The sequence below is a fragment of the Mytilus galloprovincialis genome, chromosome 1 (assembly GCF_965363235.1).
Source record: "Mytilus galloprovincialis chromosome 1, xbMytGall1.hap1.1, whole genome shotgun sequence".
Taxonomy (NCBI): domain Eukaryota; kingdom Metazoa; phylum Mollusca; class Bivalvia; order Mytilida; family Mytilidae; genus Mytilus; species Mytilus galloprovincialis.
Window position 1 is genome coordinate 61,790,148 of NC_134838.1, and position 24,929 is coordinate 61,815,076.

Consider the following 24,929-nt stretch of genomic DNA (forward strand, 5'->3'; position numbering starts at 1 on the left):
CGAAATAAGTAAAGTGACACTAATTTTGTCTTGTTTAAAATGCTTGGGTTTTTTTCTTCCTTTAACTTTTTTTTTACAAATGTATTTGAGTACATGTATTTGACTTGTTTTGTACTACTTTAAACTCTTTTCTTAACCTTTTCTTAACTTATAACTATTTCTAAATATTTGCCGAACCCAGCATCAGATCCCTGACCTAAAACAAACATTATCTTAATATAATCTTAATACTATCTTAAATGAGATCTCGCGAGAATAGACAAGGTGAGCTATCCTGTCATTCTTTGCTGAACTGTAGTACTGTTAGTAGGACATTGTCATATTTTGTCGAATTAGACGAAACATTTACTTGATATGTGGAAAAGAGAAATATATGAAGAAAAAAAAAATCGACACAAACATTGATGGAGAATCAGTTTTATCAGGTTACATTTGCTTAAATGACTTCGGGTTTTATATCTACTTCACCCCAATACTTAAACGAACCCTAGTCTATTTGAGCAATCTTAATTATGATAGTATCAAACTATAAGGGAAGTCGCTGAAGGATTTCCACGTATACTAACCTTAATCATCACGCATTGTTTACCTGTTGAAACAGACACTGAATATGTTCAAATCAATCTCAGTTGTGATAATAACTTATTGAGTACCACTTTGAGATCTTCAGGAATTCTGACCAAAGTAGGTCAAGTAGGCGATAATCTATTACAATTATATGTAATGCCATATCTTTATTTCATGAAGTATTGTTTATCGTATGTCATGTCAAGTCTTAAGTGTATGCCTGCTACAAAGCTACAAATAATTGTAACATTTATAAAATATGTGTCAACTAGGTGTTATAGACATGTCACCTGACAACTAGCTTACAAACTTTAAAGACACTCGTTTCCCGTTTTTGTTAGTAGTTATCAGAATGGACAGTTCGGTTAAGTATTTGTATTTTCCATCTATACCTATTCATGCGTATTATCTTTTAAAAAGTTACCTTTTTAGTAATGGAAAGAATATAAGATTGTTTTGCTTTACATATATTTTTAATGCAGATTTATTAAAACATCTGATTTAGACTTTTTAACCGTGTTTAACTGAGCGTATTGTTGTGTAAAATAAAATTTGAGAATGGAATCCAAGAGACAACAATTAACCCGACCAAAGGGCAGATAGCAGCCACGGGTGTGTCTGCTTATTCTACATTCCCGCTTTCCATTCTAAATTTTATTAAAAAAAAAAAATTATGGGCAAATCCTTATAAATTAAAAGTATGTTTTTTTTTTTTTCTTTTTGTAAGAATCTTTTTAGAAATATTATTTGCTTACATTAAAACACTAAAGGAAATTCGAATTCCACATCTTTGAAATTTTATCGATGTTAATTTGGTCATTTTCGTTTAGTTGAGCACTTAAAATATACATAAAGAAATATGATACAAACTTAAGGAGGACTCTAAAAATGGATATAGCGCCCGATTTATATCATAAAACACGGAAGATTGAAAATTCTTCATATTGACACCGGATGCAACATAAGTTTCCTTCACATATACAAATTAAGACATGTTGATTTTATCACCCTTCAAAATATTTTGTAGAAGGTAAGATACATTTTAGTTCTAATGTTACAAATGAGCTGGTAAATAACAATTTAAAGGGGCTTTTATTATCATGGCATCTTAAGATTCGGAATATATATATATATAATAGTTTGTATTTTTTATTTCATCAGTAATACCAGATTTTATGTGCACACCATATTTTCTGTTCTCTAAATTAGGTGTTGTAAACATATTTCGTTATCCTAACAACAAAGTTATAATAATTAAATGTTTTGTGTACTTTATTGAACTTGACGCTGTTTTGTCCTACGTAATAGTTGTTTTTTTCATAGTTTTACATTCCCCTTTTTATCAATATTATATTTATATTGCGTCTTAGATAAAATTTATTCATTCAGTGTATGTTTACTTGATTTTGTTAACATGTCTTTTTGATGATCAAGCAATTTCAATTGACGTTTTATTGTTTGTCTTTTTATGTTATAATGTTACGACTGATTCAGTTTAGAGTGAAGGTTGACGCCTGTTAGAACGTTAACATCCGCTACATTATTTTGTTCCTGCCCTAAGTCCTAAGTCAGAACCCTGTTGTTCAGTGGTTGTCATTTTTTATTTATATGGTTAATAAGTGTTTATATTTTCTCGCTTTCTATATAGATTAGACTGTTGGTTCCCTGTTTGCATCGTTTTTCATTAGTCATTTTGGGCCCTTTATAGCTTGCTGATCGGTTTGGTCCAAAGCTCCGAGATGAAGGCGGTACTTTGACCCATAATTGTTTACGTTTTACACATTGTAACGTAGATGGAGAGTTGTCTTATTGGCACTCGTACCACATCGTCCGATATCCATTTGTATCAGTGCTGTGCTCATGAATAATACTGTAAAGTGGAGTGATGACATTTTAAAATCATAAACTACATTTACATGAAGCATAAATGTTCCTGCTTTTTCCATTTATGTAAAGAGGTTCTTATTGTTTTCATATGTTTAGGTACGTATGTAAGTATTTGTTTCCTCATTTTCAATGTATATTTTACAAGTGTTTATTTGTTTCCTTTTCATTATGAAATGCCTCTTCGTTTTGTTTTGATTCATTAGATTTTATCAGTATCATAAACACGACTGTTTACTTCCTTTGTGATCAAATTGTATCGATATATTTCCTCCCTTGCATATATGATATAACTGTTCCTTTCTTAACATTTTAGCACAGATGACACTAGTATGCTACTGGTTTTAATTATTCACACAATTGTTTTGTTGATAGTTGCAGCACAAAGTAAGTTTGATAATGTTTGCAATTAAAAAATTATAAATAGCAATACTATTTTTGAAGTAAAGGTTCCACTTTACAATTAAATTCCCCACAGGAACTCCATTTATTGCTAACGCTGTCCCAATTTTTATATGAAGCTTTGTTAAAAATATTTCCTTGAATAGAAAGTACTATTTATTCATTTTTTTCAAATGTCAAAACATAGGACAGTGCGGCATATTTTCTACATGTATATGTCTAAAACTTCTAAGAATTTAAACATATACCTAAACATTCTGTACTATTCCTCCCTTCACGAAGGACCTTTCAAAATTTGGTTTGGTCTCTATCCATGTGCAGTTATACTCGTCTGGTAACTCTTAAGTGTGTCTCTATGAGGTGAATCATATAGATGATATCTGGGAACCAGTGTGTTAACAAAACAAAACAAAATATCTAATCATAGTAAATTTTCTTTTCTAAAGAGGTGTAGTTTGCGAAACCGTTGTATTAACAAATTGTAATCTATAATGATTTCATTGTAAATATTTCGCCAAGCTATATATAAATAGTAGGACACATCGAACGCTAGATGTGCACATGTCAGCGAGAAACTGACATTATCATTGAACAAAATACCTCTATGAAAAAGGAACTGACTTAAACTTAGTATAGACATAATTCATGCAGAGTTTTCTAGTTTTATATTGGTGGATAGTTGTTTCATTGACAATCATACCAAATTTCCTTATTTGAATATATCCTAATTTTAATATATAATATCTGAAAGAAACATCCATATATTTATATATTTGTACGTCTTTTATAACCATTTGTTGTCTTTTTTTAACAGGGGACCTTGGAGAACATGACAAACATGGTGTAGCTACACAAAGTTCTCTGTCGAAACAATGGCCTGGTAAAGCTGAAAATGCTATTAAGCCGCCGATATCAAATACTTTTGAAGTACAAACTTGTACACACACATACCCGACTCCGGAACCTGCTTGGTGGATGTTTGCATTTTCTTTTGGTTTCGCCTATATCACTGATATAAAAATATACTACAGAGAAAACTGTAAGTATACACAATACAATCAACATAATTATGTAAAATAATTATATATTATCGATTGTTTTTTATACATGAGGGTGTTGCTCAGCTACAATCTAATGGAAGGGTGACAGACCTGAGGTGAGATGTGTCCAAATCATCCTTAAGTTTGAGAGATCAATGATAATCTGTTTATCGCTTTTTTTGTCTATAACTTGTTGCTGTTTTTCTATTTTCATTTTTTGATTAATCAGTATGCAGTGACATTACAACAGATATTTTGACAAAACTAAAAAAAAAATCTTCATTGTCATATCAAAATATCTCAGGCAAAAACGAAATAATGCTTGGGACAATCGTTAAATGGTAAATGGCCGTTTTTTTATTTTGACCATGTTGTAGATAATGATCTGACGTTTTCTTTGAAACTATAGATGTATAGTGTGTAATGAGTCAATTCACATTATATGGTTATATTTATGTAAGCACATTGTTCGATACATTTCATTTCAAAGATTTATTTCTTTATATGATTGGATGTAATGTATTTTGTATGTACTTACCTCTTTTTTCATATGTGAATGTGACGGTATTGTATTGTACTGCTTAATCGTTCAACTCTTTCCAAATACTCAAGGTTTCAACGTTCGACATCTGTGTTTTAGTGAGATGTGTCTGGTTTGTTTTCATTGCTTGTTTTCATTACTTTACGAGTTCGTGTTTGATTTGGCTTCTAACATAATTAAAATATTTTGTTTTAAGATCCAATGATGAGTCGTATTAATCTCATATTGAATTTTAATCTGATAAATTTGAATAAGAATTACGACTGAATTACAGAAATTTAATATTATCAATATCATAAGCATCATACCAAGTATTGTGAATGGGTTATATATTGCTCTCTTGGTACAGGTGTATTGATCAATGTTCATTTACACTTTTGAAAAACAAAACAAATAATCTGATTATTTCTATGCGCGATATGTGAACCTGATTAAAATTGTTGCTAAATTTAGTACACACCTATATTTACTCATATAAGGTTGCTTTGCTTGAAAATGAGAGAATCTGTTCATGCAGTTAATGTTCTTTGCCATAGCCAGCCTTAACTGCGATCCAATGTCGTCTACAGTATCGAGTAAGTCCAGTCAAACTAAGGTTTAACCTCAAACTAAGGTTTAACCTCAAATTAAGGTTTAACCTAAAACTAATTGCAACACAAAAATGTTTAAATTCTTATCTATGGCATTAAGCCCCAAATATAGATAGAAAAAAAAACATAAAATCTTGAGGAAAACTCAAATTCGGCATATTTAATTTCCAATAGAAATTATTACTGGAAAGGGAAGATAACTCTGCAAAAATGAGTCTTTTTTTGTCAGTTTTTGGTTGATTTTCTTAAAATCCATGTTAAGCACGAAACTGTGATGAGTTATAAGTTCGTATTTGACTATATTATATCATTTACTGCTCATGCAATGTACAAAACCGAATTGCTATGGGTGTGTGTTTTTTTTTGTGCATTTTTCATTAAAAAATTGCAAATTTGCGGCTTTGTGACATTTTTGAAAAAATAATGTTAAAACTTGGTATTGTTTATACCAGTAAATTATATGTGTTCAGCATCTATCTATCTTCTTCAAAGACACTTTCAACTACAAAACGAAGAAGATATGCTTAATTATTTTTAGTAATTCTTAACCTTGTCGTGTTGAAAAATTTAACAAATGGTCAACTAATGAATTACAAAATTTAGGTTGAAGTTTGATCACAGATATGAAAACACCTTTAGAGTTATTTATTATACTCTCAAGACGGCTAAACTATCAAGAATCAATACATTCTGCCGAATTGAATCCGTTAAGTTATAATTTCATATCAATTTGTATTGATATGTCTGCCTTTTTTGCAGAGTTATCTCCCATTTCAATGCAAAATATTTATAGGAATTTTAAAATCGAGATTTTTAAGTCGTTCTCAAGTTATATTTTGTTGGCATATGTTCTGTGTGTATAAGGGGTATAATTATAAAGATTAAACTAAAATTCTTCTGTTGCAATCAAGGTTAGGGTCAAATTGATGCTAGATTTACTGGACTAAGTTGGCCCTTGGTCTAGATCCAATATGATTGATACCGGCTTCAATTATCTTCCTTGATATACCCTTTAGTTCATTGTTTGGATACTAATCCTGACACACAAAAACTTTTGTTACAGATGCTGTTCGGATGAATGGATTTAAATTATATTTAAGCAATACATCAATTATTCCACCAGAAGGACCTGAAGGGTATCTCTGTTATAACGATACCGAACCAGGTCTCCCGAACATCACTCAGACAATTTCTTGTAATCACCTCGGACAACATGTCATTTATTACCAGGATAGCAAAGGATCTTTAATAGGAAATGAAAGCTATAATATCGTCGAGTTATGTTATGTTGCCATACATGGTGAGTTATTTTTCAGGGTATATGTTCACATGTTAAAAAAATTTTTGTTTTTTTACTTTTAATACTTGATCAACACCTTAAAAACTTTCCCTGGTAATTTTTTTTTATCTTTATTCTGATCCCGCTGATTTAGCTCTGGTAAGTTTGCTATTGATTTAATATTTAAAACACGTTGACACATCGTGTCACTGAAGAATAGTTGTGCTTATTTATAGCTCGGTGTTTCTGAATCTTTATTTATTTACTAATTAGAGTCAATCGGACATTTTCATAGTTGTGTTTTAAATAATTCACTACTTATCTAAAGGTTTATCAAGGACTAGACACTTTTCTTCTGTTGACATTAAAAGATATTCAAGTTTTTATTATTTCATGTGAGCGCTGTCCCATTTCGTTTACACACTGCTTCTTTTTTTTTTATATGTAATGGATATTTCATTTGAGCGCTGTCCCATTTCGTTTACACACTGCTTCTTTTTTTGTATGTAATGAATATTTCATTTGAGCACTGTCCCATTTCGTTTACACACTGATTTTTTTTTTGATTTTTTTTTACATGTAATGAATATTTCATTAGAGCACTGTCCCATTTCGTTTACAGACTGCTTCTTTTTTTTTATATGTAATGAATATTTCATTTGAGCGCTGTCCCATTTCGTTTACCCACTGCTTCTTTTTTTTAATATGAATTACTTCTTAACTTGGCACTCACTATTAATCTTGTTATTCACTACGTAACAGGTAATCATATACTTTATCAAACTTGGCAAAAGATGTAAGAAAGATGTAAGAATAATAAACTAGTATGTTCATACAATCAAACCTTACACTATTTAAACACCAGGCACAGATTTCAAGCATACAGATCACTGTTGTACAATTTGTTAGTCATACAAGTATTGTTTTACAAAAAACTCATCAGTCGCACTCGAACGAGAAAAGTTAGAAGATAAAATAAAACACGAAGTTGAATACCATAAATTCCGTAAAGTTGTGGCGTTAACTGACGAGTTTACTTGATGAAAAACAGATTATACGACTTCATAGCAATTTAAACCCTACATTTGTATACTAAAAAGATCGTGGTCTTTTTAATAAAGGTTGTCAAATGACATTTTGGGGTAGTACCTGTGAGTTCTCTTGTCCAGAAAACTGTAAAGAACACCATTGTTTTCCTGAAAATGGTTCCTGCATTTGGGGATGTATTGGTAAGAACTGTTTGAAAGACATGTGCGATTCCGATACAGGAGTTTGTCTCAAAGGGTGTAAAGATAGACGGACAGGACCAGATTGTAATAAATGTAAGTAATTATTATTTTAAGTATTTTAAGTGGTAAAATAGTTCTTACTGCATGTTAATTCTTGGAATGCACACATTATCGACTAATTGGTATCGATATCCGTTGAACTATTAATTTTGATATGTTTTACCTGAGTGACTGTCAGTGCATATTGGAAAGAACAGCCACCAATTTCATCTTCGATTTGTGTCTGAAATGTATAAATATACTTTCGATTAAATAATAAAGATAAAAAATAATATTGTGGAGAGTTGTTTCATTTTATAAAGATGCATTGTATTAAACAATTGAGCGTTATATTTTTATTCATTACAGATAATCTTGCTTTTAACAGTTCGGTCATTTTTAGTAACAATGATACACAACTGGCTACTTTATCTCTAGATGGCGATAAGACATCGTGTGTCACAAGACAGGCGTCCGAAATTTGGGTACAGGTTGACATTAAAGAAATTAGTATCGTGACGGATATTTATTTTAATTTAAGTGGTAAGGTTTTTTTTCATATCTAATCTTATCTAAATAAATATCAACAATGATATGTTTATCTCATCTTCTAAAATTCAAACTGACCACTACCAGGTCACAAATGAATGATGAACGTAAGAAACACACATGGTCATAAATAATTAAATAAACACTAGAATAATACGATATGAATTAGCAATTTTTTTATTATTTGTCCAGTTTGGCGATTCGAATTATTTTCCAAGGTACATGAAAGCAAAGCCCGAGCATGGTTCAATTTGTTGGAAATTGATATTGCAGCCCAAATTCACTTATATTATACAAGAAACAGTGTCATATATTTGTACAATTTTGGAATATAACAGCATTTTGAACTGAAAAAGCGATGTTCCCGTTTCACTCAACATCCTTAAAAATGTACTTGTCGATATTGTTGGTACGTTATCCTGTCAATACCTATTATTACACCTGAGGACGCGACCGAAATTAAGTAATATTACAATAATGATTTAATACATTTGAGGTATGTTTTATTGTGGTTAAAAAAAGCAGTACATATTTGCAGTTTATATATATTTGCTGAATGTTGACATTGAGTAAGGCTGTGATTTCACCGGTAACAATACATTACAAGGTTTAAAACATAATTGTCCCTAAAATCTGACAAGAAATCATATGTTACGCACACATGAAATATTTATCTGCAAATTCATCAAAGTTTTTTTATGATTTTAGTGAACATTACAGATGGAGGTTATCATACTGTTTATGTATCAAACACAAGTGGTGTACAAGAAAACAAAATATATAGCAACGAATCTGTACCATCAAAGATCTCAGTCAATGCCGTTTTCAGATACTTGATATATAAACATTTACAAAAGGGCGAAAAGAATTTTCTTGAAGTATGTGAAATTGAAATTGTTGGTGAGTATTTCAATAGGACCAAATTAATAATGAAATCGTAGAAGTCACTCGTTTTTATGCAAGTTTGCATCCTCATAAAAAGATACCACATGACTAGCAATTCTCATTGTGCAACAGAATGTGAAAAGGGAAAGTACTAGATTTTGGGATTGGGACTTTTTTATGGTCGTCATTTGATAAATTGACAGAAATGTAACTATCTAGTCCCTTCTGAAGCTATGTATTATTTGTTTTTGGAAGGTTACAATGTTAACGATTTGTATTGCAGCGAATAAAACAATGTAAAATGATTTCCTCGATTTGAATTATATTTTCTTACATTATTTAAAAGGACTTGATTTTAAATGTACATCAATTCGAAATTACAGCAAAGCATTATCGTTAAAAATAGCACCAAACGCTAAGATTTACACACAAAAAAACAATTATCATATGAATAATGAACAGATTTTATTTATATATTTTAATTTTATAAGTGCATTTTTTAGGTTGTCCTCCTACAAACTATGGGCCGCTTTGTAATAAATTTTGCCCGGTAAACTGTAGTGGTCCCTGTGACCTTGAAACAGGACACTGTTCATTTGGATGTGTAAATGGATGGATTGGTAATACATGTGAATTAGGTATGACAAAACTTTCAACTGTTATCATTAAAATTGTCCGCTTCAATTATGTTTACTTTTGGTGTAGGTTGGTTGTTTTCTTATTCAAGTATAATCAAAATTACCAAAAGTCTAAAATAATCAATTTGAAGGATATAGGCTCGATAATATGTAGTTTCTTTTTGTGTGTAGTTTTAGTCTAGACGCTATCAAGTTAACTTTCGAGTTGACCTCAGAATAATTCCGATGTCAATATAAGCAAAATAAACATACATATAGATATAAATAAAAACCGTGCAATTGGATTTTTCGAGGTCTGCTTAATTTCGTATTATAGATAAAAAAATATATATATGTTTATCATCGTTCTTATCTGTATAAGAATACTCTTATGTGAATCGAATCAGTCAATCAAATGATTTAACTTTTTTCAATTTCAACGTTGACATTATTTTTCTTTAAATAACTTATCACTCATGATTCATACGTTATATATCTCTAGGTAGAGGGTTAAATTGAAGTTTTTATGAATACGGATTCAATGAGGTCGAATTATTCACTTGCAAGTGAATTACTCATCGTCAATAATTCTTAGCTTATTTTGACAAAATTGAACCATGCTGGCATGTTAAAAGAGAATACTTTTATCACAATTCCACTTTCATTAATGATTAAACAAAACAGATAACATTTTATAATTTTTATACATCTTGTAGCTAAACTTTCTAAAAAGTTCTAAAATGACAAAATAAAAGATATGCAGAAAGGCAACTGCTAGCGAGGGTCCATAGAATGAACATTCATATAGCATTATATATAGAATAGGACAAACTTAATATTGCATCAACAATTAAAACAAAATACTCTCATTGTTTTTTTGCAGATGCAGAATGTTTCGAAGACTCAGAGACACCAGTCCTGAAGTGTAGGCCAGAAATTTATAAGGTATTACCTGATTATATACTTTACATACATAAGTCAAATGTTGAATGTTTTTAGAATGTTTAGTGGATTTACTCATGTACATATCCAGTTTCTCTCCGGTATTTGTAAAATCCTGTGTATGTGTAAACTTTCAAAATCCTTTCTTTGACATGTGAATTCATTGAAAGAAAAAAAAATCTTTATTTCTTTTTTCATTACACATTTGTGCATTGAAAGTTATCAACTAAGGCCGTGAACTCGTTGTTGTGTTAGTGTAATTCACAGGTTAACTAAACACAATGACGTTCCCATTGATGAACTCAATGTTTACATGTACTGTCAATCGTGTTTTGTCTACATGCAGCCAATAGTCAATGCAGGCTTTGTGTGGGTAAAGTGAATACAAAACAATGTATTAAGTCCCAGTTCCACTAGACCACGATCGCCCCACGTTCACCGCGATCTAAAATAAATTCAGATCGTGGTGAGATCCCAGTATGAGCGGCATAAAAATGTGAATTTTCGTTGCTTTCACGATGCTTCTACGTCCTTATTCTGCGACCTCATTACGCTTATCAAGATCTTTCTACGCTCATCACGTTCCCTCAACGACCATACCACGAGTTATCTGATTGCAACACGATCTAACCACGCTTCTACTGCTATCATAGCACGTTCTTACTACGATTATACTACGTTCATACTGCGATCTTACTACGTTCTCAGCAATAACGTCAACATCGTGGTCCATTAATACAGTTCCATTCCTTTTATTTCTGATTAATACGTAGATTTCTCGGAAAAAATACAGTCATGCCACCAAAATCTACTTGAATACGTGGGCGTAGTGGTAGGGGTTAATGAAGAGGCAGGAGTTCTGATAGTAACAAATCATGATCAAGCATAGATATCGGACCGACCAATCCAACCTAAAACAACTATTGCTGTTCCATAAATCTCAAATGACGATATTTCAGTGAACAATAGCAGAGATGACACAAGTGTGTCAATATATATAGGAAGGTGTGGTATGAGTACCAATGAGACAACTCTCCATCCAAGCATTCCAAGTAACAATTTATAAAAGTTAACCATTATAGGCCAAGTTACGGCCTTCAACACGGAGCATTGGCTTACACCGAACAGCAAGCTATAAAGGACCCCAAAAATACTAGTGTAAAACCATTCAACGGGGAAACCAACGGTCTAATCAATTATAAAAACGAGAAGCATGGTTGAGCCGTTAGAGAAAATGGACAAGTAGTCTTAATTACATACAGACAAACAAAGTCTGGAGAGAGTAAATATATTTTATGTGAAAATGACAATGAGAATGATGGTCGTAGTATGAACGTAGTCAGGTCGTAAGAAGAGCGTGATTGGGACGACAAGTGGGTGACAGAATCGTACTTATGGTCTTGAACAGCGTGGTGTTAACGTGGTATAGTTGTAGTGGAAGCGTAGTTGGGTCGCGGTGAGAACGTGATGGTCGTAGTGAGGTAATACTAACGTAACTGTGAGATCGTAGCGTAGTCTCTCCGAATAGAATCACGCTTTCGGTACGCTCTCCTCGCTACGATGGTACAGCGACCTTAGTGCGCTCTCACTACGCTTCTACTGCGACCTGTTTTCGCCACGATCGCATGACAATTGTTTTGAACATGTTCAAAGTTAGCCACGCTCATCACCATCTTGAAGACCTCACCACGACCGTGATACGACCTAACTGCGATCTACACGATCGTACTACGATCTTCAAATTTTTTTTCACAGATCGTAGTACGATCGTGGCATAGTGGGACTGCGGTATTAAGCTGGGGTCACACATTCACGATTTTTACTGCCGTCCTTGACAGGACCATTCCCGATTAAAATTTATTAAAAGTCTGATCAAGATCCTATGAATCGTGGATGGAAATTCCAACTTTAATCAAAATTTGTAAAAAAAATAATTTAATCACGACATCAATCAGATATTGTTCAGGAAGTATCGATATTCAACCGTTTCCAAGCGAATTTATCCCGATAATCCCGTTCTAAATCCGCTTCTAATCCGATTTGTATCTTTCGCCAGGTACAATTTGACCAAGTCTGTCACGACTGCGTCCCGATTCTACCGAATGTAATCCGATAGAGATCAGATAGTGACAAGACAGTGAACCGACGCTGACGGAAGTTATCCGTTCAAAACAAAAACTCGGGATGATCAGGTACTTTCGGAACGTAATTCTATCACAGTCTGCTCTATCCCATTGCAAACGGCTTTGTCTGGTCTCAGTCGCATTGTATTCTGTAATTATCGGGACTCTGACGTGGGTATCATTGACGAATTTAGAATTAATAGCGAGACTGTTTCGGAACGATTTTGGCAAAAACGGTTCGCAATCGACAAGATCTGGATGCAATCTGCACATAATCGGCAGAAAAACAGCAATGAAAAATTTCTCCAGATCATTCCCGTTCCACAGGACACCGTCCCGAATGCACAGAACATTGTTAGGACTTTGATCCGATACAACAGAATCTGTAACGACATAGGCACGATTGTATTCCGACTAGTCAAAATCGGCTGAGTGTCCCCGAATGTTACGGGACGCACCTAACTGTCGGGGTGCTTTGCCGAACTATTCGGACCCTTCCCGACCAGTAGGAACCTGTTACGAACTAAAACGACTGCGTTCAGACAATAATAGGACATTCCAGATAATTGCAGATACTAATCCGACTGTTTCACTTTTCGTGTCGTATCACTGTCTGATCTCAAACGGGAGCAATTATCGGCAATGTGTGAACCCCGCATTAAGGACATGTTTACCATTTTTATTTAAAAAACAAATGTTTTGAATAAAATTGATATTGATAACAATTATATTAAATAAAGTAATTTACCAATTTATTTGTGCAAACTCGAAATCAAGACTCAAAGCATCATCATTGCCACTCACATATTAGTTTTTTTGAAAATGTCTCTCAGAATCGACTGCATATACACATAAATATTTGCCACTGGTCTTTACTCAATTAACGATTCACTCATCAATGCATCACTAAAAAAGGCGTGCGTAGTTAATTGTATTGCTGTACTAGTATCTCAGCTCTGGTAAAATACAAGTAGGAATAAAAAGAATTTATTTGCAGAGTACGAACTGTTATTTTAAAGCCTAATTTGTAGTTATTAAGACGTATTAGAATGGTAGTATTTGGTCATTGCTCTTGGTTCAAACTCGAAACCGTTTTATTCATGCAAAACTGCTGAATTGAGAAAAAAGAAAACATATTTCACAATATCACAAACTCGCTATAATATATATCTTTATAAACATTGCGTCTATACGAATGTATGCGTAGATATGCGGAATTTGGCCCACCTACACAGGTGTTAAGATGTGAACAAATTTAATGTGAAACCAGTGTACATTACGTTAAACTAATTGTAAACATGTTTTCTGTACATGGTGATTGTTGTGAACACGACCATATTCAAACATTTTGGATTTCATTGTAATTGTTGACAAATAATTCCATGATGCAACTAAGAGCTAAAATGAAAGTTCACTGAAAAATGACTTAGATCTTATCTGGAGTAGTTTTCATATATTTATTAAAAAAAACTTTGGCATATCAGATCTTCTTTTTTATATTTATCTATATGAAAGAAGATATAGCTTACACATTTGATGTTAAGTCATATTGTCAGAAAAAAAAGTATTTTCATTGTGTGAATTTTCGTGTCTGGATTTAATTTTTTTTCGTATAGGTTTATCCATCTACTGGACCTATTCAAGGTGGGACATTGTTGACAATAACTGGAAAATACCTTGGAAATGTAAATGACAGTATTTCCGTTAAGTTCAACGGAGTAAGATGTAACAATGTAACAGTTCAATCACCAAATTCTATATATACTAGGTATGGATGACTATTCAAATGATGATCTATACAGAAAGAGTTGTATGAACATTTGGACAAGCAATTGAAAAAAAAAATGATCTGTCATGTTTCAAATAAATCAAAATTAGTCAAACCATTTTAATTTTAATCTTAGTTCCAAGTTACAAGTTAAAACTGTCATAAAAGCAAACGTGTTTTTCACAGGACGATAACGTTGTGCTTTATTTCGTAGCTATAAGTTATTGATATGCTGGTAAATATTAATATGGTAGTATGACGAGTGTAATAGGTTATTTGAAATCACAAAATTATTTCGCTCGTGGCGTTATATTCATTCTGAAAATACACATGTTATAATTGTGAGACAACAGCACATAATCGAAGAATACTTTTCAGAGCAACTTTTCCTGTATTAGTTATGTTATCAAGAAATTAATAGATATTTTTATCTATCAAGGATAAAACAATTAGCCGTTTTTACCGATTCCGGTAAATTTTCCGACAAGACATATCAAGTTATTCAGATATTGATAAGCAATACCCCTATTTCTGAAAATATATGCAACATTAAGATAGACAAGTAAACTCATTAAATGAAACCACGTTTGCCGTTGTTACAACTGTTTTTATCCAAGTGTTTGTCTGTTGTGTTGTTGTTTGTGTGGATTTTAAATTGTATCAATTTATTTCTGACACTGGCTATTATGTCATGTTATTCAATTTGGACAAGACGAAATTGATATCAGGCACCCCTATAAATTTGGAATATTATTCGACATATATACTGCTGAATTCTAGTTTTTTGTCATGAAAGTCAATGAGGCAAGCCACATGAGCATATTGTATTCTTTAATGAATGGAAACAGAAAGCTTTACAAAATTAAACTCATATATACGAAGACCTGGAGAAATTTTTCTCTAAACGTTTTCTTTTCTAGCATGTTATTTTTCCTTTCTCATTTTGTTAGAATTGATAATTATAAACTCAGAACTGATGAATGTCAACTCAGAACTGACTAATGTCAAATGAAATATTTCAATCAAGTTAGACAATTGCAAATAGAAATGAGAAAGGTTAACAATAGAATATCTTTACCAACCTTTCTAAAGATAATATATATCAGTAAAAGAGGGACGAAAGATACCAAAGGGACAGTCAAACTCATAAATCTAAAACAAACTGACAACGCCATGGCTAAAAATGAAAAAAGACAAACAGAAAAACAATAGTATACATGACACAACATAGAAAACTAAAGAATAAACAACACGAACCCCACCAAAAACTAGGGGTGATCTCAGGTGCTCCGGAAGGGTAAGCAGATCCTGCTCCACATGTGGCACCCGTCGTGTTGCTTATGTGATTACAAATCCGGTAAATCGTCTAATTCGGTAAGTCATATTCATGAAAGGGATGGGGATTGTAGTTACGACGTAAAGAACATATCCGATATCATTTGTGAAACGGTTATTCCATAACGGTCAACCAACTCGTGATGGCGTCCGTAAAATTTACGAAGGGATGATTTCAACTTCACCATTTGGAACTCTTAGTTTAATAGCTTCCTTGTGAGCAGTAACCCTCTATCAAGAAAATCATGATAGGAAATGCAAGCACGGGAATATCGTATCAATTGGGAGATATATACCCCGTATGCAGGTGCTGCTGGAATGTTGCTACTTAGAAATGGAAAGTTCACAATTGGAAAGCTGAAATCATCTCTTTTATCGTAAAATTTGTTTTCAACCGACCCTCATTGTCAATTTCTAGATGTAAGTCAAGATATGAAGCCGACTTAACTGTATCTGTAGTATCCTTTATCTCCAATTCGATGGGATAGATGCGTTCCACATAGTCACCAAATTTTGAATTGTTCAGTGAAAGAACGTCATCTATATAGCGAAAAGTAGAGTTAAAGGATATTGCTAACTTCTTATCGTTCTTCCTAAGAAGTTCCTGCATGAAGTCAGCCTCATAATAATAAAGAAACAAGTCGGCAAGTAGAGGGGCACAGATTGTTCCCATTGGGATGCCGACAGTCTGTTGAAAAACACGGTCCTCCGAACGTTACAAATATGTTGTCGATCAAGAAATCAAGCATCTTGATAATATCGGTTTCAGAGAATTTTTTGTTTGAATCAGAGTGATTCTTTACAAAGTATGATTTATCCCTCCCTAAGACAAGATACTTGTATCTACGTTGGCCATTCTTTTTTATGAAGCAAAGTAATACCAACTCTTTCAATTTGTCTTTTAGTTTGGAATGTGGAATACTTGTGTACAGAGTAGAAAAGTCAAATGTTTTAATACTGTTACAAGATGAAAGAGAGTTAGATTGTATGTACTCTAAAAGATCTTTGGAATTTTTAAGTATCCACATCTGATTCACGCCACCTCTAGAATAGGCAGTTTCACAATAACTTTGAAGCCCGTCTTTGATTGCTGATAAAATAGATGTTAATAATTTAGAAAGAGGTTTCGTGGAGCACTTGGAAGACCCAGCAATATACCGTTGTTTGTAAGGACACTTATGTAGTTTAGGTATCCAATACAGTGATGGAAGATCCAGTTCTTTATCTTTAGTTGAAATACCAAAGGAACAAAGAACAGACCTATGATTATCCAGGATTTCCTCTTTGGTAAGTGTCGTGAGGGTATATGTTGAGTTTCCAAGTGAATTGTCTATACCTAATTCGTTTATCAAGCAATTAATGTAGTGACTTTTACAGACAAAAACGATGTTATTTGGGGCTTTGTCTGCGGGGACAACAACATATTTATCATGGAGGTCGGATAAGTGTTTAGCAACATTTGGGTCTTTAAAGATTGACGTAGCATGGGCATTTATAACTTTTAAATTGTTTACCACTCACTACTTTTATAATTTTGAAAATGTGTGATGACTTCATCATGGAACAGTTGTGTCGTTTCCACTAGAACGCATGACCTCAACTCTGTTTATATGTATTAGTACCTATACTTTGCATGCCCAATATTTGTATTCACCTTTTGTATCTGTTAAAACAGTTTGACATGTGTAACTGGAGAATACAACGATCTCAAGACAAAGGGGATACTCGTTTCAGTGAATGAAAATAATTTCAGTGACCATAATAGTACACGCTTCAGTTATAAGGTATTTTATTGCATGTGTATCATCACAAAATAGTATTTGGGTTGAAAACATATTCCAATTATTGAATAATGATGAATGCTTTTACCTAGAAGTTAAAAAATGACAATTTTGATCTCACATTTGATATCGAGTGCGATGGGCAATCTGCGATTAACTACTAAGTTTTTTTAAAGAATGAAATAAATAAACAATATGTTAAAGCGGAATATAAGTCATATAGTTTTTTTTCAAAGTCTACCTTACGAATACTCCTAATATGCTAACAATGACAAAACATGGTATTCTACTTTGGTTTGAAATGTACCAATTGGTCCGAGACCACAATTGTCGTCCCTTGATTTTCGTTGTTCACAAATATAGTCCCTAGTTATGACAGTGGGTTACTTGCCATTATTTTTTATACCCCTTCCAAATTTATTTCTCCATATTTAATGCCGCAAATTGCAAGTTTGGGTTGAAATTACACTGTTAAAAAAATTGGGTTCAGAATTTTAAAGGAAAGTAGTGATTTGGTCCAGCTGAAAAAGGTTTAAAATTAGCACTTCGGAAGCTGTCAAAAGATTTCAAGACGCCCAAAACATAACATTGTCCATATTTTGAGTTAGAGCCGATGAAGTTTTCTATAATTTTTATATAATTTGTCCCAAAAGTAGTACAACACACTGTAAACGTTTCTGTGAGAAAGCGCAGGCGGTATTTTTTTTATTTTCATTTATGTTCTAGAAGAAATACACTACGAAATAATTGTGGTCTCTAATCAATTGTTATTTATATCTTCGTAATAATAAATCTGATAACAAAAACAGCACAAAACACTTTAAAATTATATTATTATTTTCCTATTTGTTGTTATCTACTAGTTATAGAAATAAGTCGTGTTGAAAATATTGTTTCAGGAACCAATTCTCTCTGAATTCTCACCAACGAGAGGTATTCTTTCTGGTGACACAACTGTTACAATTAGCGGTGACAATATTGGATTCGAAGAAGCAAATCGATACCATATTTCATTTTGTGTTGATTGGGATTGTAAACAATGCAGGTAAATTAGTAAGACAAAATTGAAGAAACTAGGTGAACTTTGTCTCTAGTAAACAATTTGATATATATCACTATAGTCAGCTTTAAATTTTTCTGCTCATCTGAAAGATAATATTTCCTTCGAGGCTTTAAAAAAAAGAAGAAAAAAAGGTGCAGATCTAGACAAATCTTAATTGATTGTAAATTGAATATTGCCTTGTATGAATTCAATAAGCCTGATTGGTGCAAACCTTTCATTTAGGAATTTTAAATGTTTGTGTTATCAAATTTTCTATAGAAGGTAGATTTGCACTGCACATATGTTATAACTCAATTTCATCAGTAAAATGTCAAGTCTGTTTAATAAAATACGTTGTTTTCAATTTATAACAGAACGTTTCAAACTTCCTCAAGTACGGAGTTTATAAAGTGCAAAACAACAAGATCGAACCAACCTAGAAATATGACTCGGTTGCGGGTGGTAATTGATGGCTTAACAGAGTTGTTATTAAACGAAACGTTTCAGTATTTACCGGATCCAACATTTAATGTATCCAATAAAACACGAAAGGCCCAACAGAGGTAAGAGTACACAAAACATTTTAAAGAGTTTTTTCAGAAAGACAATTATGGGTTGCTTTTAATTTCTTGTAGTTAACATAATGCTGTTCCATTGTAGAATAGAGAATGATTGAATAATGTTATGCATTGTCGATTCCCTTATAGTTGTGGCCTGTTATACATTTCTTGCATGAATACATATTTCTCGTATCAAAATCCACGGACTCAATACGAAAAAGTAATACGAAAATCTGTGTTAATTTGAATGTCTTACCTGTCATCACAAGACGATATAACGGCATTTACATTGGTTATTCGTAAAGTCGTTGGTTACATTTAAAAGGGGTGACGATGTCTTCAATAATTTACAAAACATTTTAACATTTTACCTGACAATCTTTATTTGGTGTTTTTACTATTCTATAGTATAGCTACGGAACTTTCTTAGCACTCGCACCCTCAAAGTTGAAAGGGATTAATATAAGTTGCAAAACTTGTTTCCCAATCCACTATAAATAAATATGTTTAAACTACGGAACTTAATTTGGGGTTTGGTTAATTGAGCTAAGCTAATTAAAGTAATTGCTATTTGAAGTTATGAAGTATTACATACACTAAAATACTTATTATTATATAATACTCCAAACGATGACAAACCGGCTAAGAAATGTTGGTCTCCAAATTTATTAGTACAGATAAGATAAAGTTATAAATTGTAGAATATACCACATCTTCCATATATTTGTACATTTTGGAATGATAAAATATGTTATACATTTATAACTTGAAGAATATTTCCTAACTCTCTTTTAATTTTACATTGGGTACTGGATAATGCTATGAATTGCTTTTTAAATATATCAGCATTTAATATGTTTAAAATATTTCTTTCGTATTGTAAAACTTGCAAGATATCTTTGTTGAGATTGCTTTTTTCTTTAGTGGTGGCGCGACATTTACAATTCATGGCGGAGGTTTTAATAATGTGGGAGAAATAACTGTTGAAAGAGTGGTAAGTTATTTATTACAACATTAAGATTATCATAATTTTCTCTTACCTTCAAAGTTAGGAATTTATCATACAGCGAGATTAGGATTACGGTTAAAAGGGTAACTCATTTTGATGGTAATTGTATTCTACTCATTCATTTTGGTTTTGTACATAATATAATTGTAATTAAAAGTTGTGTTTGATTTTTTGTAGTAAATAGTAAGACGTTATTAAAGTCTCAATTGCGTCCATATGCATTCTGCCTCTATGTAGTTCAGCTATATTGATAACAGTAAATTATGTTCCCATTCCCAGTAAAGATATATAACATATTCTGTAAAGAAACAAAAGGAAAAGGGGACAAAGGCTATGATTTGCCCCATGTAATTAAATATCAAACAGTATGTTTCATCAATCAAATAACGCCGTTCATTAATTAAAAAAAACAATGTACTTAAGACAAAGGTATTTGGAATAACATTTTACTCTAGCTTGCTGTAAGCGTTAGCGTGTCTGTAATCTATAAAAAGTGAAACAAGAACACTCATTATTATTATTTGCAAGTTATGCAAGACCTAACATAAGGGCATATTGTCATTATTTGTCTGATACAAATACCTTAACCATGTTGACGAAAGCGAGATAGCTTTTGGAGTAAACTATTCATCCTTTTTAATAAACGTCAATTGGCGTTGACATCACAAAATATCTGGTGTTTTTTACTGGTCAGCGATTTTTTTACGTTTTATATAATATAGCTTTTATTCTCAGTAAACCATCATTCTGATAAGGTGTAGAGAACTTCTTAACTTGAACTAAAATATAACGTTTTGTAAATTGTGTACATACATGTGTCAATTTTCATCATGTTTCAATTTTGTAGTAATCGGATTAATATTAAGCAAAGAAAATTTGTGTGAAATTAGTTTTATAGTTCAATAGCTATCATTGTATTAATTGTCGTTGCGGTGTAAAAACAATAAAAGGTCAATGACAGAAAAATATAAACTTTTTTGTATTCGGCACAAAACTGGGAAAGGACTCTGTTTAACCTCGCTCTTCAAGTTTCTCCGCCTGATACAAAAAAGGTCATATTTATTTTAATTGACCTACTATTGTATATTTATTAGGTCAATCCATGTGATGTACCAGAAGATACCTCGGCAGTGTGTGAAACGCCTCCAAAACTAAAGAATCAATCTAACAGTCAAACTGTGTATGTTCATTTTGATGGCGTTAAAATTCCAGTCAATATAGAATATGTGGACGATCCTACATTCGAAAAGCTCCAAGGCGTTTACAAATACGACAAGGAGTCCTCGATTAAAATCAAGGTTAGACGTTTGAAATTGAAGTATTTTCTAGTAGATAAAATACACTCAATTATTTTCTATGTATTCCTTTCAGTGCAATCTAATTTAAAACTTTCATATTTTGAAATCAAATAGTAATAACCTTGAATCAAATATATTTTTTTAAATCTTGTACATGGTAAATAAAATGTCAAAATTTGAAATGAAATTTTTTAACAGTCAACCGAGTAAGCTCCTGGCAAATTAACCAACAAACAAAACTGAAGATTGAGTAAACACGAATTTATCAATTTCTGGGGAAATTCGGGTGTTTTGAAAAGTAAGAAGATGGAATAAAAAAAAAACTGATAACATTGAAGAAACGGCAACAAAAGGTTCAAGGTAGTCAATCTTGTTAAATCTAATTGAAGGAAATAGTCCCTCAGCTATGGCATAGGATCTAGTCATGAACAACAGTCGATCAAGGTCATTGTTCCCCATTATATGAACTATTGCTTTGCAAGTATACGAAACAGTTAACTGGACTTGTCATGCCATTATTTCGTATAATCTTCTTTATAGGGTAGAAATATTTTAAATGGCGCTCGTCTTGAAAACTACAGGATACATATTGGTTTGGATGGACGGTGTCTTATTGCAGATATCAATATGCAGTTTATCATATGTTTTCCACCGAGTTCAGTACCTCGAACAAACAACACTAATTTCAACATAGCTCATGTTATTGTAAGTGTAATTTATATTGATATGCGTCATATGGGGTAAGAGCGACGCTGGAACTCAATATGGAATTTACTGACCCCGTATTTATCGTATTAGGTCACTAGCCCACTATGTAACGAATGTATCTTACCGAATATCTTACTTGCAATCATACCACGTCTTTTTATTGTTAAATTAAATTGTTGAGGTGTTCAATTTTAAGAACCTACTGTCATTGGTCTGCACAAAAAAAAACTAATGTCAAGAATAACAATTTAATATCAACAATCTTGATATAACAATAGTGAACAGTACTTTCATTACATTTAAGGATTCAAATAGTGCCAAAGTCGTTACCAAACTACTAACCGTGTATTGAGATAAGCCCTGCATCCCTACTAACCTAATATCGAATATACACGGTCTCCACGCGGACGCCTTCAACCAATCAAATGCCTAGAAATGTATAGGAGGTAAGATAAATATTGATTTGCGTAAAACTGTTAAAATAAATCGGGTCCAGGACCAATCCAGTATATCTTATCATAATCCTTCGTTTTTAAATCAATTTCCTATGTGCATACATTTAGAGTAATTAAGAGCTGGTAAACTCAGTGTATGATAAATATTTCCGGTTATGGAATACATTTTTCTACAATTATTTCCATATTTTTCTAGAAATTCATAATTGCATGTTTGTAGTTTAATTATTGTGTGTATTTAAAAAAAAGGTGTTTCGGTTACGGTCATGTAGACCTAGGCTTATCCTCATCAGGTATCCCTAGCCTATATGTTTCCTTCTTTGTAATATGTAGAATAGTTCCAATTTGATTTCTCTTATGGGGATACGACACCTGTTTATACATTCGTTTTTTTATGTTTTTTCTTCTTTCTATTCTGTTGGTATTGTTTCCTCTTTTTTTATCAATAAGCTCTGCAGTTAGTTTATTGTTCTTTATATTTTTTTCTTTATTGATTTCGTGTTTATATATTTTTTCCTTCTTTGAATTAGTTTAATACTCTTTTAGATTATTATGCCTCTTTGTATGTAAAACGTTTTCTCATTGCTTTTAATACTTTATTTAAGATATTAAATATCTTTTTTTGTTATTCTATTTGAAATTTTATATTCACGCCAGACGCGCGTTTCGTCTACAAAAGACTCATCAGTGACGCTCGAATAAAAAAAAGTTAAAATGCCAAATAAAGTACGAAGTTGAAGAGCATTGAGGACTAAAAATTCCTAAATATTTTGCCAAAAACAGCTAAGGTAATCTATTCCTGATGTAGAAAAGCCTTAGTATTTCAAAAATAAAAAAAATTGTTAACAGTTAATTTATAACTGTGAACAGAAAAGAGAGCAAATAAAAAGTAACATATACTTATACTTACAATATTGTGTATGCTTGCATAATTCCAAGTAACTAAACATAAAAGATATTTGACTATTCCAACAATAAAGTGAGAGGGATTTCTTTTTATGTAAAACACATATTGTGAAGGTCAAAGATCAGGTCAAAGGGGATCATTGACCTTATTACCATCAAGTAGACAATTCCCCGCAAGGGTATTTACAATTAAAGTATAACGTAACAGTACCCAAATTGCACCTATTTAGCAAAAAATTTACAAGATTTCCTAGAGACTAAACATTTTGCATTTTTATGATTTGATATTATGCACGTCTTTCAACATAGGTAAAAATATTTAGATATACACAAACATTTCACAGTATTTATCAACAGATGACGTGTTAACGGCTGATAAATACTGTGAATGCAAAATGTACGGAAACGTCATCATGCGACATCATCAAAACGTTATCTTTTTAAAATTAGCAAATACAATATGTTACAAGTATCCATTTCTTAAAAGATGAAGAGTAAACATAGACTCATATCCAGTTGTTCAAAATATTTGAAGAAATTAAACAAAAGCTCTGTTATTCGACCTTCAACGACGACTCGAATTAAAGCATGGATGCAATTTGGGTTCTCCTTATTACAAAATCATTGATGGTTTGAAGGTCAGTTCAGACCAATTTTTCTATGATTCCTTATGGATTGAAAAATAAATTGGTGAAACCATATAGTAAATAATGATACATCTACAAAATAAACACATATTGAAAACTTTTGTTTGAAGCATTAATAAACGTAGGTTAAAAAACTGTCAAAATAGGTGCCAATTTGGTACCCTCACGTTAAATAGAAGATATTGGTCCCATCCTCATAAGTGAAATCAATTGGTTGTTACGTAAAGGTAAACAAATTTTAAATATGAATACAGGTTGAAATATTGCTCAAATGTCCATTATGATTTCTATTCCGAGTATCCGAGCACGACATTTGTAATCCAGTACTAGAACATCAACGCGCGTACTCTAGTATGCTAGTAATCGCTGCTTTCATATTTTATGCACATATTTCCTATCTGTTTGAAAAATAGGTAACCGTTGGAAATATTGAGGCATACATAGGTGACCTACATTACAAAGAAGACATTAATACATTAGTCATCATAGCTGGTGTATTAGTTGCTGCATTGATTACAGCTATTGTAATTGGTGTATTGGCTGTAGTTATTTTACGAAAGCAAAAGAAAAGAGCCGTCAAAGAATTTAAAATCGAACTTATGACAAGGGAAGAAATGATACGAAAGGCTAGTAGAGAAGGTGAGTTGGTCTTAAACTACTGGTATATATTAATGAAAAATGGAAGTTTACGTTGGTTAAGGTGGTACCTAACACTACAAGGAGATAACTGTAT

The 24,929-nt window shown here is 32.2% G+C and overlaps 1 protein-coding gene across 1 annotated transcript in view; it reads left to right on the plus strand.

Moving 5' to 3' along the window:
- The first annotated feature begins 1,489 nt into the window (after positions 1-1,489).
- LOC143061523 (plexin-B1-like) overlaps positions 1,490-24,929 on the plus strand; it is a 31,868-nt gene continuing 8,428 nt past the window's right edge. The window contains exons 1-17 of the mRNA XM_076233755.1: positions 1,490-1,597; positions 2,768-2,838; positions 3,668-3,892; positions 6,088-6,324; positions 7,425-7,625; positions 7,941-8,114; positions 8,829-9,020; positions 9,509-9,643; positions 10,506-10,567; positions 14,304-14,455; positions 17,466-17,574; positions 18,471-18,616; positions 18,988-19,176; positions 20,098-20,167; positions 21,277-21,480; positions 22,021-22,185; positions 24,610-24,835. Coding sequence (XP_076089870.1) covers positions 1,560-1,597; positions 2,768-2,838; positions 3,668-3,892; positions 6,088-6,324; positions 7,425-7,625; positions 7,941-8,114; positions 8,829-9,020; positions 9,509-9,643; positions 10,506-10,567; positions 14,304-14,455; positions 17,466-17,574; positions 18,471-18,616; positions 18,988-19,176; positions 20,098-20,167; positions 21,277-21,480; positions 22,021-22,185; positions 24,610-24,835 — 2,596 coding nt within the window. The 5' untranslated portion in view covers positions 1,490-1,559. The remainder of the gene's footprint in view (positions 1,598-2,767; positions 2,839-3,667; positions 3,893-6,087; positions 6,325-7,424; positions 7,626-7,940; positions 8,115-8,828; positions 9,021-9,508; positions 9,644-10,505; positions 10,568-14,303; positions 14,456-17,465; positions 17,575-18,470; positions 18,617-18,987; positions 19,177-20,097; positions 20,168-21,276; positions 21,481-22,020; positions 22,186-24,609; positions 24,836-24,929) is intronic.